This window comes from Aplysia californica, unplaced genomic scaffold (assembly GCF_000002075.1).
Source record: "Aplysia californica isolate F4 #8 unplaced genomic scaffold, AplCal3.0 scaffold00043, whole genome shotgun sequence".
Lineage (NCBI taxonomy): Eukaryota > Metazoa > Mollusca > Gastropoda > Aplysiida > Aplysiidae > Aplysia > Aplysia californica.
In genome coordinates, this window is record NW_004797313.1 from 1316472 (window position 1) to 1329438 (window position 12967).

General features: G+C 40.1%; 1 protein-coding gene across 1 annotated transcript in view; it reads right to left on the reverse strand.

Moving 5' to 3' along the window:
* Positions 1-3941: 3941 nt before the first annotated feature.
* Positions 3942-12967, reverse strand: part of LOC101848497 (nuclear hormone receptor FTZ-F1) — a 53220-nt gene continuing 44194 nt past the window's right edge. The window contains exons 6-8 of the mRNA XM_005092266.3: positions 10892-10996; positions 8988-9141; positions 3942-6250 (exon numbers count right to left, since the gene is read on the reverse strand). Coding sequence (XP_005092323.1) covers positions 6003-6250; positions 8988-9141; positions 10892-10996 — 507 coding nt within the window. The 3' untranslated portion in view covers positions 3942-6002. The remainder of the gene's footprint in view (positions 6251-8987; positions 9142-10891; positions 10997-12967) is intronic.

Genomic DNA, 12967 nt, shown 5'->3' on the forward strand with positions numbered 1-12967 from the left:
AGAGAGAGAGAGAGAGAGAGAGAGAGAAGAGAATGAGAGAAACAGACTGATGCAAAGAGAAAGAAAAAAACAGATATTGAGACCCCAAAACAGATCCAAAATAAAATTAAATGGCCCTGAAATGTCCAAGCTTTCAGTAATATCACAAAAAAACATCTAAAAAAAAAAAAGAAAAAAAAAAAGAAACAATGAACAAGGCATCATATGCTATCATGGCTATCATGGGACATCGTCAATCAAAGTGGGGAGGGCACGGTACTCCCTTCCTCTCCACCTTCCCCTATCAAGCGTCTAATGACATCACTCCACAACATAGCCCAAAGGTTTACCCATGGCTGCTTTACATATATCCATTGTGAGGCAGAGCTGTTTCAACAACAAATCATCTATATATATTGAAAAAACAACAATAAAATGTAACAAATGAAAACCACGGAGATAAAGTCAAACAAGAAAATGAGATGAAATCATAAATGGCAGCGGCATAACAGCGCAGGAAAGAGGTGAACACGAACAGGTCTTTATGTCTGTGTCGGGCAGCCTACAGCGACTCTTGGTCAGATTAGTACATTTGACATCATACCAGAAATCAAACGGTCATTCGGAAAACTGGTTTCTTTTTTAGTTTTAGTAGAGGCTTCACAGCGCTCGCAACTGCAAAAGGCCATATGAGCGCCAGAAAATTAGAAGTGTTACAAGAGAGCAACAAATATAAGAAAGAAGAAGGAAAGATAAGGATGATAGATGTTTGATAGGAAAGAAGAAGCAAACAACACTACCGCACCCGCCAACCACCCACAAGCTGGTTTCTCACAGCGCATACTTAGAAGGCTATTTTTTGGGTCAACTGGACACACATCTGATATACAGGCACAAAAGACCGAGTGAGGGTAACTAAGAGGTGGAAGTGAGAACTGGGGAGTAGAGAGTGTTTGAGTAGCACAATCAACTCAGTTTTGGTCATGTAGTGCATGAGTAGAGAAAAAATTCAAAGAACAACAAAGCAAAAACAATGAGCTGGGGTCAGTTGTTGTGCCCGTAACTTATGGTTTGACAAAAACTACATTTCACAATACATAGTGACACAGTAGCTTCTTTTTCATTATAATAATGAAAAAGAAGCAACTGTGTCACTACGTGGTGGAATCAGGCGCTTGTCAATTTTTGGGTATATGAAGTTATTGGTATCACCTTAAATCGTGTTTATTTGACTAGCTTTTGTTGAAGAAATACCTATGTATCTTGAATAGAAGTCGAGATATTTGGGATTGAAGGTGATGGGGGTACCTGATGTCAGCGGTAAAACTAGCGAGAAAGTGACCACCTAAGTGACCACTTCCAAAGCTTGAGTGTCCTTGAAAACTGCATACTCCCAAGTTTTAAGCCTTTGATCAACATTTTTCTGTAAAATTTAAATGTACATTAAATGTACATTAAAGCTAAAAATAGAAAATTTGAAAAAAAAAAGCTCAAAGCTCAGACAATTAATGCTGGTTTCTTCGATTTCATTATTCTGATAAGTGCCTAATTTCACCAAGATGCCTCACAATTTGAGACATTTTTAGCTACACCAAGCTGCGTTGGACACATTTTAGCAGAAAGATGGAGATACTCAACAAAATCATTTTTCCCCTTGTGGGTATTGGACTAATGTCCTGTTTGTTAAGCAAACACCCGAATCATTACACCACTGCCACCAATTCATTCAATAGTAGTTCTTGTCAACTGTAACAATTTAGAAGTCAACATGAAGCAGAAACATAATCAATATCTGCGACAGGTAAATAGAATTCACTTCTTTTACGGGCAATGATGAGGAATCTAACTATTACTCCATAGTCACTGGTTAGATAAAAGCAAGACAGACAAAAAATGAATAAAAAAGGAACAGTTATGAAGCAGAACCAACGAGCAACATAGACCAGCCACTCATTGGAGTATAGAAAAGCGCATCGACACAATAATGGTCATTTAGTGCAGGGAAAAAGTAAGGCAGACAGACAGAAAACAGAGGGAAAGTAAAGAAGTAGGACCAATCTGTGGTGCCCTCCGGCCACCCACCCAACCACTCGGGAAAACAATGAAAACCCCATAAAGAACGGACCAAACAGCAGTGCCCTCAAACAACTCCAGTAAGTGAGGAAGCCAGCATGACACAGACATAGAGCCAACGTGCCATCACCTCGAACCCATTCGTCCAACACAGAACTACAGAACATACTACATATTTAGTAGACATATCATGCAAATCATCACAAAATAAGACTATTTTTAAAAAAGACCCAACATTTGCAACAAAGAAATTAAAAAAAAAAAAAAAGCAACATCTCAGGTGGTGTGAACCTGCATCCCTCCTCCCCTCACAGCTATAGTGTGACAAATGGCCAATGGTAAACACAGTAATAAGAGTAAAACAAATTAAAGAGAACAACGACTGGTCACAAGTGACCATTACAGCACTGATTGTGGACAGTGATTGAGTTGAAAGGTCATGTAAACATGGGCTATGTACAAGTGAAAGATAAAAATCTGTTCCTGACACATGAGGCAAGCCCATGGCAGGGCCTCTGTACACTTCTCTATTTACAGCTCGTGTCAGAGTCTGTCTGCTGGCACTCCTGGTGTGTGTGTGTGTGTGTGTGTGTGTGTGTGTGTGTGTGTGTGTGTGTGTGTATGTGTGCATAAGATGTGTGCGCCTGAGACAAACATCATGGCCGCACAAACCAGGACAGCTCTCTCTGTACACAACAACATGAGCTCTGGAATAAATGACACATGGAACAGACCCGACTCGTCTGCATGGCCTTCTTAACAACATACTGGCTAACACACACAAACACACACGCAAACACACACACACACACGTGCACACATAAAACGCTCAAACATTCTGAATCATTGAAACACTTCCTTCTGTTGGTGGCGGCTATCACTCTCACAAATGTATACTTACTTGCGCACACACACATGTGCACACATGCATGCATGCACCCACACACACAAACACACACACCATTCCACATGTGCACCCATTCCACACCTGAAAATACACATAAACGTCCTCACCTCAAAATCAAGCACACAAATCAGAGAAAACAGACCAGACTTTGGATATTTCTCATTTTGCACAGAATCCCTTCAAAGTTTTTCTCTGGCACCATGAAAGCCTAACCAGGCAATTCTAAAGACTATACATTTTCTTAACCCTATCCATACTCCCTGGAGTCATTTTGTACCCCCAGGGTTGTATTCTTCACATTTTAGAATACTTCTAGTACCAACATCTCTTTGAAACTTTCAGTATATCTCAAAAAATCTATTTGGCAGACTGCTATGCAAAGCGTACAGATTGCACGGATCGGATTAATGAGAAAATTTCCTCTTTGAAAGTGGTGGCACAGAGTTTCCCACCTTGTATGGACACGGTAGTAAAACACGACGTACGGATAGGGTTAAGAGGCCCTCAACCCAGGGACACAGATTATTTCTTAAAAAGAATATTTGACCATTCTCCCTCTGCCCAACCTTTCACTTCTCACACACAACGAGAATACACACTCTCACAAACAAAACTGCACTCCGTAAAAAAAAAAACAGCCAGTAGAACCAAGATGTTGCAAAACTTCTAAAAGAAGTGAACCTCTTACCCTCAACCATTTATCTCAATGCCTGATGGCAGAGCCAATCAAAAACCAACATTATATAAACATTTCACCCCAAAAATGACAAACTCAGTTCCATTGTCACCCTGGACTGGGTTACAATCTCCTTACAACAAATGTTTAACTTCATCAAACGTAGCAAATCTACATTTCAGAAAAAAAAAAAAATTCCTCTCCTTCACTTAATATTCTGCTTCTTTCACACTAAATTCCAGTTTGGACTCCCATTTCATTATACACATCCTCTTATTCAGGACAGAAGCCTCTCTATATTTTTAATAAAATACCTTCATCCAGCAAATTGCCTTGATTACAAAGCTATACTCAGCAGCAACATCACGCACATCGAGGGCCCCCAGCCAAAACCTTCACCCTGCGATACAGTACACGTATCACAGACAGAACCTCATGGCCTTGAGCCCGTGAAGAGTTCTCTAAACACTAGTTGATCGAAACCAAATCCAGGTCAGCGCCATTATCATGGACGTGGTCAAAGGCGAATGCACTTGAATCAGTGGGTGGTCCTTGTCTGTCAACCTGTCCCTGTCACTTATCAAGGCTCCATCGTCGGAAAAGTCCATTTAGTGGTAGATGGTATAAACAAAGAGTGAGGTTCATCAAGTTGTCTTCTACGGCGAGTCGGCATAAAAATGACCACATATGGCCACAAAAAAGTGAGGTGCAGCTATAACATTGGCAAAAAAAGACGAAGTATGCGTGTATACACAGTTTGTGCATTGAAACGACAAATACACACTACATAAAGAACAAAGAACCCGTAAGCGTTGCCAACGATGGTGGTCACATCATTAGTCAGAACAGCACAGAACAGTTGTAGATGTGGGTGCCTGTGTGAGTGCGTGTGTGTGTGTGTGTGTGTGTATGACATGTGTGTGTCTCTCTCAGCATATTTAAGAGAAAGAGAGAGCATTTGTCCTCTTTTGAAACAGGTCCATTTCTCACACACTCACACTCATATACACACACATACACACACACACACACACATACACACAAACAGACACCCATCCAAGGTAGATCATCAACACTGCTGGTGTCAGAGAGGGCCCAAAGTCCACTCATTGACCACTGTGTGGCCTCTCCCTCACCGCAAGGCGCTGGTCACATGTCAGTGACAAACTCTGACCCCCTCCATTGCCACAAGGCCCCCTGACCAATTTCTGCAGGACACTCTGCCACTGTCGTGTGGTTAGATAAACCACAGTTACCTCATCCCTCATTCTGGTCTACGAGTCAAACAAGTAAACACTTGACTCTTCATTACATTCTACCTTATTCTCTTTTTTTTAAGAAAAAAGGATAAGGATCTTTACTAACATCTGTACTTCAGCAGGGTTATTTTTTATACAACTTTTTGTTATTACCGTCTTTATACAGTTATGGATACCTTGTACTTTGGTAACATTCCTCCAAGCAATGCCCTTGCTTTCAAAACAGGAACATCACCACTATCTGCCAGCACAGCAACCAGATATATAAAGCAAGTAGATAGTACAGTTACTTGAGTAACATTCCTGGAAGCACCTGCTGATTTTTTAAAAGAAAAATGTTTCCCTTTATGTCTGAACCTTATTGCAGATGTCCGACACTACTGTCATCTTAATTTGGATAACACAAGAGGCTGGTTCCTTCTACCCTGACTCTCTGGGTCAATTTTGGTAGTACGAGATATGTCATCCTAACACAAAGACTGAAAAATATCTTCCCAATGAGTTTACAAGGAGGGACAGGACATAACTACTTCACAGATACTGGCTGTCTTGGCCTTCAGATCATTCAACTTTTCAAAGCTTTAAAACATATTTACTCAACAGAATCTTCATAATGATATCAATATGAAATAAAATTGGTATCTTTCACCTCCCGTGAGGAAGCTAACATTTGCAGATGAATTTGAGATAAGGGAGTTTCCTAAATGTTCAAAATATATTTTTCCCCCGACTTCAACCCCTGCAATTGTTATCAGCCACACCATAGCCCCTGGCAGCAACAGAAACCAACACATGGAATCATGAGTTAAAGAAGATACCCAATCACAGAAAAATTATGAGCATCTCCTCACTCACATGTCCCTGTGACTTTCCATTTTCTAGAGGATCACACAGCAGAGTACTGAAGAGTACGGTCTAGAGGTCAATGAGAGGTCAGGAGGTCATGTGGCTTAAAAGAGGTCATGAGGTAAAAAAATTAGACCACAAAAGTTTATGAGGTCACGAGGCCATGAAGTGGTCAAGATAGGGCGGGGGCGAGGGGGGAGGGGGTGCTCGACAGGCAGAAGTCGAGGGAGGGTGGCGGTGGGGTGGTAGGGCGGGCGGGCGGTCACTTCCTCTTAGCGTGCAGCATCTCAGTGAGCAGGGTCTGGTCGGGCACCTCGTTGCTGAGATGCTTAAAGTAGAGGAAGTCCTCAGTGCGTATAGAGATGAGCCTGATCTCCGGCAGCCGCATGAGCAGCTGACTGAACTTGTCCACCAGCTCCGGGTAGCACATGAGGCAGTACTCGTACAGTGCCAAGTTCACCTTCTCCTGGCTCTGCTCAATGAAGCCACGGTTGTCCAAGTTGGACACATCTGGAGGACAAAGAATAAAATTTGTTTTTTTTATAGTTCAAATTTTATGGCACTTAAACAATCATGTCATTGTTTGTCATTGTTTGTTTTCAGCTTTAAAAAAACAACAAAAAACAAAAACACCTAAACAAAAATTATAATGGTCCTTTAGTGCTGGGACAGAAAGACAAACCCAACAGAGGGAAAGTAAAGAAGGTGGTGTCCTCTAACCTTCCGTCAATCAGGTCATAGAAGTGCCGAAGATCAGTGGTGTTGCAAGAGAGTAACAAGCACTAAAAAGAAGGAGAGATAAGGACGATACTTTTGATTTTTTTTTTTAAGAAGCAGACCACACCAGAGAACCCATAATCACCGGCTTTTTTAAGTTTAAGAAAGAAGAGTTTTACGGCACTGGCAACACAATTAGATTATATAAGCGCCAAAGATCAGAGGTGTTAGTAGAGAGTAAGATACAAGAAAAAGGGGGAGAAAAGATAAGGATAATATACGTTTGATAGGAGAGAAGGAGTAAACCTCACTTGCGCACCCAACAGCCACCCATGGAAAATGTTTGAACACATTTGCTTCAGTAAAGAGAACACATCGATATAACACTTTACTTAAGTCCATAAAGCAGCTGCTGAGTAGGCCTATATGAAGTTTCCAGACAAAACACAAGATAGCCACTTTTTCGATTTTGAGAAAAAAAAAGATTTCTGTTCTTCACTCATTTACTAAATATCCTGAGCAGTTTCGATTTTAGAGTTAACTTTGACGTAAGGCTTAGTTGATATTTGATGTACGCTGAAATCTATATTGGATTCTTATCCCTCAAAATAATGACCATAACTCCAGAACAGAACTTGACAGGTGTGCAGAGGGTATGTCATGATTTTTCAACAAAAAAAAGGTCTACTGAATTTTGACGCATTTTGAAAAAAAAAAAGAAAGCGTCACTTTCTGCAGTACTTTAACACGTATGAGACCTGTCCCACACTTGACTTTCAGTTCCCCAGGACCACTAGCTACTTATGCGAGATATGTGTTACTCTAATAAAGCCTCTAGATAAGTTATAGACATGAAACCACACCAAACAGTTGAAAATATGTTTCCCAATGATAAAACACATTTTCATTGAAAAATGTGTCGGTTTCATTATGTAGTAGCAAGCTTTTTTCCAGAGTCAGTTCCTGATGAGGATAAAAGACTCAAACTAGATCTCTTTACATTGTAAATTGCTCTTCAATCAATGAAACTAGTTCCAGATCTATCTTTCATAAAACTTTCCTCGATTTGAAGACTCTCAATCTAAATAATCAAGGTATAAATTTTGCCAAACACCTCAGGTTCAGTTAAATACCCTTTTTTAACTCATTTTATTGCTTTCTACACTTACTTGCCAGAAATCGGACGCAAAAGATCGAAGAGGAATGTAATCAATGGGATAACGAAAACAGTATGATGGGGAAAACATCGACAAGCCTTTGTTCAAATCTAGTTCCCGAGTTTTCAAATCCACCAGTCCTGTTGAAAGTCCGGTTTCACGAGTATTCTTGTCTGCTGTCCCGTAGATTTTAAAGAGGAAAAACCATGTTTTGTGAAAAGAGAAGTTGGCTCTGGAATGTGCCTCACCTTTCAAGTTAAGACAGTACTAGCTTTAGCCAAACTTTAAAAATGGCATTTGTCGCCTTTAGTCATGAAACTGTTCATATTATACATACCCTTCAGCTTAATGTTATGAACCAGAAGTTTTATGTTGTATTTTGACTTTTACTATTTAAAAGAAGAAAGGTTAAAAGTATATCATTTTTAGTGCATACCATTGTCTTTCTGACTCTACCAATTACCAAGTTGCGGATAAAAGAACTGAGGAAAAATAGGGCAAGTACATTTCATAAGGACAAAAAGTGTTCCAACAGAGCCAAGAGTGAACTTAACCCAATTCACCCTGTGTTGCCCCAGCAGTGCACTTGTGTCCACCTGGCATGCCACGAGACAGGGGGAAAAAAAATCAGTCTGAACTCGACACACTAACCTAAGACATGCATTGAGGCCAAATTATTTCACCTTAAAGGTATCAATACGAAATTTCTCCTAAAATTTACTTTAAATGTGTTTCTTCATATATTATAAGAGAGAAAGATGAAGGAAAGAGCGAGAAAACAATACATTCTTCGCCCGACTGCGGCTCATCGGCACTCGATTTACCCAAAGCAACTTATAGTAAATCTATGGTCTAGATCTAGAATTTCTTCAAAGTTTTCAAGGCCTAAAATCAATCTGATCACCTTGTTCTTCTAGATTTACGTCTATTTTCCCTTTCTTTGCCGTTTATGCCTAAAACAAAACTAAAAAACATGGTTCATGTATTTTAACAAACACAAAAATAGCTGTGGCACTGTTGTTGGTTTTTGTGGCTGTTTTTGGGGGGTTTTTTCCTTCTCATCCATGAAGATATCAGAGTTCGCTTTCTTGCCGTGATTTTTGGTGACAAAACAACAAAACTGACTCGTACTTGGCGGGAAACTGGATCAAAACAAGCTAGCAAAAGTTTTTACAAGCTACAAACGACCTGTTATTTTCAATAGAAACCTGGATAAGTTCGGACTTGATTTTGTGGACTGGTATTTTGCTACGAAGCGCGCAGCAGCTAGGAATATACTCGTAGCTCGGGAGCAATGGGTTAAAGCTGCTCTAAAAAAAGAGTTAAAAATGGCGACAGGTAAAAAAGAGTGTTTATAAAACATGGCTACCTACCTGGATTGAGCAAGATGATAAATTTAAGGCACATGTATTCGTTGAAGTCCATCTTCAGCTCCCGACCTTTCTTGATAAGCTCAAAGAGTCGCGCCTTGACATCACCTAGCCCAAGTTTGTCCAGGACCTCAAAGCTGATGTTGGGGCCACTAGGCTGTGGGGGCAGTATTTTAGATTGAGTAAGAGTTTTTCAGCATTTGCCACATAATAAGGTCGTATAAATACATACTGGAGGTGTAACAAGCCAGCAACAAAAACAAACACAAAACAGAAGGAGGAGAGATCAGGATGACAGATGTTTGATAGGAAAGGTGTCAAGCCACACCAGAACACCCATCAACTATCTATAGACAGATAGACAGACTGTAATAATAGAAAGGTTTCATACCTACATCCAATGAAAATTAGATGGATCGAGGGTCCTTTTTAACATCCATACTGACAAAAGAGCAAGAAGTTAAAACATTCTCCACACATGGGATTTGAACTAAAGTTTTTGTGTGTGCTACAGCAGAGCACCAGACCACTAAACCACAGATGCCGTTACAAAAATGCAATGATTACCTGCTGTGTGAAAGTGTACTCATAATGGGCACATAGAGTTATTGTTGTATCTTAACACTATCCACCCACGTAGCACGCACAGCGCGCAACACTTATCCCCATGGACCAGAATAAAGATGGGGTACACACTATATCACACCGTCGCCGATCCCAATGGTAAAAGGTACGGCTTCTTACCATCGCCGATCGGTGTCCCCTGGGGGAAAAGTGTTAAAGGCCAGTTCATTTTCCTTACTTTTGAATTTTTTTAAATACCCATTATCATGAATAAAAGTCAGAATATTCGTGACTGAAGGAGGTGGGGTTCACCTGATCTTAGAGGTAAAATCCACAAGAAAATCGTTGCTAAAGTTTCGTCACATCCAAAGCTGGTGCCCATGCAAAATGCAAACTGCAAATTTTCATTTTTTAAAAAGTTTTTGACCAACATTTTTCAGTAAAATCCCTTCAGAAATAATAATCATAAAGGCGATAAGTCCCCCCCCCCCCCCCCCCCCCCCACCAAAATATATGATAAAAATTACCTCACAGGCAATTGTTTTCATCATTTTGATGCGCACCACAATGCCACACACATGTGAATGGGTACTATATAGCTTACAAAATAACTTCTCATAACTTGGACCACTAGAAACTGAGGTACAGTACAATTATGGCAATCTCTTCATAGGTTCAGTGTGACAAGTAAAATCAAAGAGAAGAAAAAGCCAAGGATACCAAGCACAAGATTTATACATAGCCTGAAAACCTGGGTTTAACAAAACATAAACAACTTATTCATGTGGGCCTCCAATGAAAGAGAAGGATGGAGAATGAAGACCATCAATGTCTACACCAGGCATACAAGACACTCGATGAAGTAAAGTATTAACTGTAAGTTTCACTGTGCTATGCTCCAATCCTTATAATTATCATTATAATCCCTGTAATCTTTTCAAAGAATTTGCCTCAGCTTGCTTAAGTGGGTACCATTTCCATTCTCTTGATACCATTTGGCCATTTTTGATAAATAATGTCAATTTTACGAGAGTACAATGTAAAGCTGATTAAAAAAAACAGTGCGCCCCGCTCCCACATTCCAAAATCATCAATGCCCTCTGACCCCACTCCAAACCCCTATTCACCTTCCCCAAGACACTCAACCAGCTTCCCCAAGACACTCAACCACTTTCCATCCAATCAACCACCTTCTATTCACTCAACAGACCTGCCACTCTATGAAATCTAAAAATCAGGGGGAAAAAAATCGGGGTCAGCGACAGACTTCAACATTTTCCACGAGTGTCCATAAAATATGCCTACTCCTTTCTTTTTTTCCCCAACGAGAAGGTATAACTTACAGTAATGATCTCCCTGGACCAGACATTGTGGATTTGCCGGTAGATGAAGTCCAGTATGAGGATCTCACTCCAGCTGTGATGGAGCAGCTTCATCTGGTCCTCCACCTTAAGATGACAACGTACAATACTCATCAGTTTGTTTGAACAAAGAGAAGCACATCCACATTTAATCATAGTAAGAGTATGGTGCTTGCAACACAATTAGGACATATCAGTGCCAAAGAATAGAGGTGATACAATAGAGTAACACGAACAAAAAAAGGAGGAGGGATAAGGATGTTAGATGTAGGATAAGAAAGATGGGCAAACCACACCAGAGCACCCGACAACCACCCATGAAACGATAAACAATGGGGGGGAAAAAGGTAGATCCTTGCTTGATTGTTTAAGTAAAGGGAAATTTATCCACTAATCAGTTAGTGTATGGAAAAAGCTCACCAGACAGGCAAAAACGAAAGAGGGGAAGAAAAGAAGTAGGACCATCAGTGGTACTCTCAAATTGCAAATATAATATAATAATAATAATAATAATACATTAGAGACACCACTACAAGCTTACGTATAGTACAGAGCTTTACTGTGATACAACAATGTTCATTTTGTGAGAGGAAAAGGAATGACAGATGAACAGAAACAATAGAAGGGAAGAAAGAATGTAGCACAAACTCATGCTAGTGACATCCCACACATATACATGACACATGCCAGTCTATATTACAGACACCACTTCAAGTTCACTTTGAGTATAGATAAGTACTAGCTTGGCCCCCTTTCAATGAAAGGAATGATTGGAGCATTAAAATCAACTGAATATCATTTGTCTACTATATTTACACTAGCTGGAATGGAGCAATAAATCTTGAGATAAAAGTGACACATGCGTTTCCAAGTTGCCAAATATATAATAGATGCATAAATTGATTCTCTATTCCACTTTCGTGGTTCTACAGAAGCGTGTTGATGTTGATGGGCATCAAACGAAAGGATCACAGTCGAATTTAGCACCAAGTAAAAAAAGAAAACATGAGGCTAGATCTATACGTGTCGAACACTTAAAACAGTGCTCAGTATTGCGCGACAATGCGCGAGAGTATCAAACGGCTTGAAATAAACAAACCTGGCGGATTTTCTAAAATTACAGTGACATAAGTGTCGGCCTACAAAAGCGATCGGCGAAATAAAGAAATTTAGCTATTTGCAGTAAAACTGTCTCAAAACTGAAAAAACGAAGGGTGTCATGATCTGGAAACATGTCGATCGATGCAGCCATTAAAAAGCCTTTTGAAAAGCAAAATTCGGCCACCACAAATAGATAATAGATATGATAGAGCTGGGAAAATGGTAAGATAGAAGCAAGGCAGATAAGCAAACAAACAGCTTGTTTGAGTAAAAAGAAGCATATACCCAATAATCATCTTTTAGTATAAATCTAGAGCTTTGAAAAAGTAAGACAACCAGAAACATAAGAGGGAAAATAAAGAAGTAAGAACTACCAGTGGCCCCCTCCAACCATCTACAACAAACAACCAATCAAACAAAATAAGGAAAGCAAAGAAGAGGAACAAACCGGTGGTACCCTCCAACCAACCATACACCACAACAAACACACATCACGCATATGACACACTTCATACTGCACCACACACAACACAGGTACAACCACTATTTTTTATACATTACTTCTTCCTTCACTATCAGTCCCTTCCTTCCCAGAATCTCCTTGAAAAAGGAACAGTTGACAGCCCACTCAGCCCCACCACAACATGGGTCAATTTATTATCTACAATACACTACTACATGTACTACTATTACGATCCCCCCTTCCTCCTTTTCTTCCTCTGAGTACTTCTCTCCCTCTGTTTCTCCCCTTTATCTCTCCCTTCTTAATTCTGATCTCTGTGAAGAAGGAAAGAGTTGTGTACTCACTCCATCATCCCCTCCCTCCTTTTTTAAAATTTCAGTACGTCTCTCTCCACTCCCACCCCCCTCCCCTCTCCTTCCTCACTTTGATCTTTTTGCTCTGTGAAAACACAAAGCATGTGTGCTCTCTCTCTCTCTCTCTCTCTCTCTCTCTCT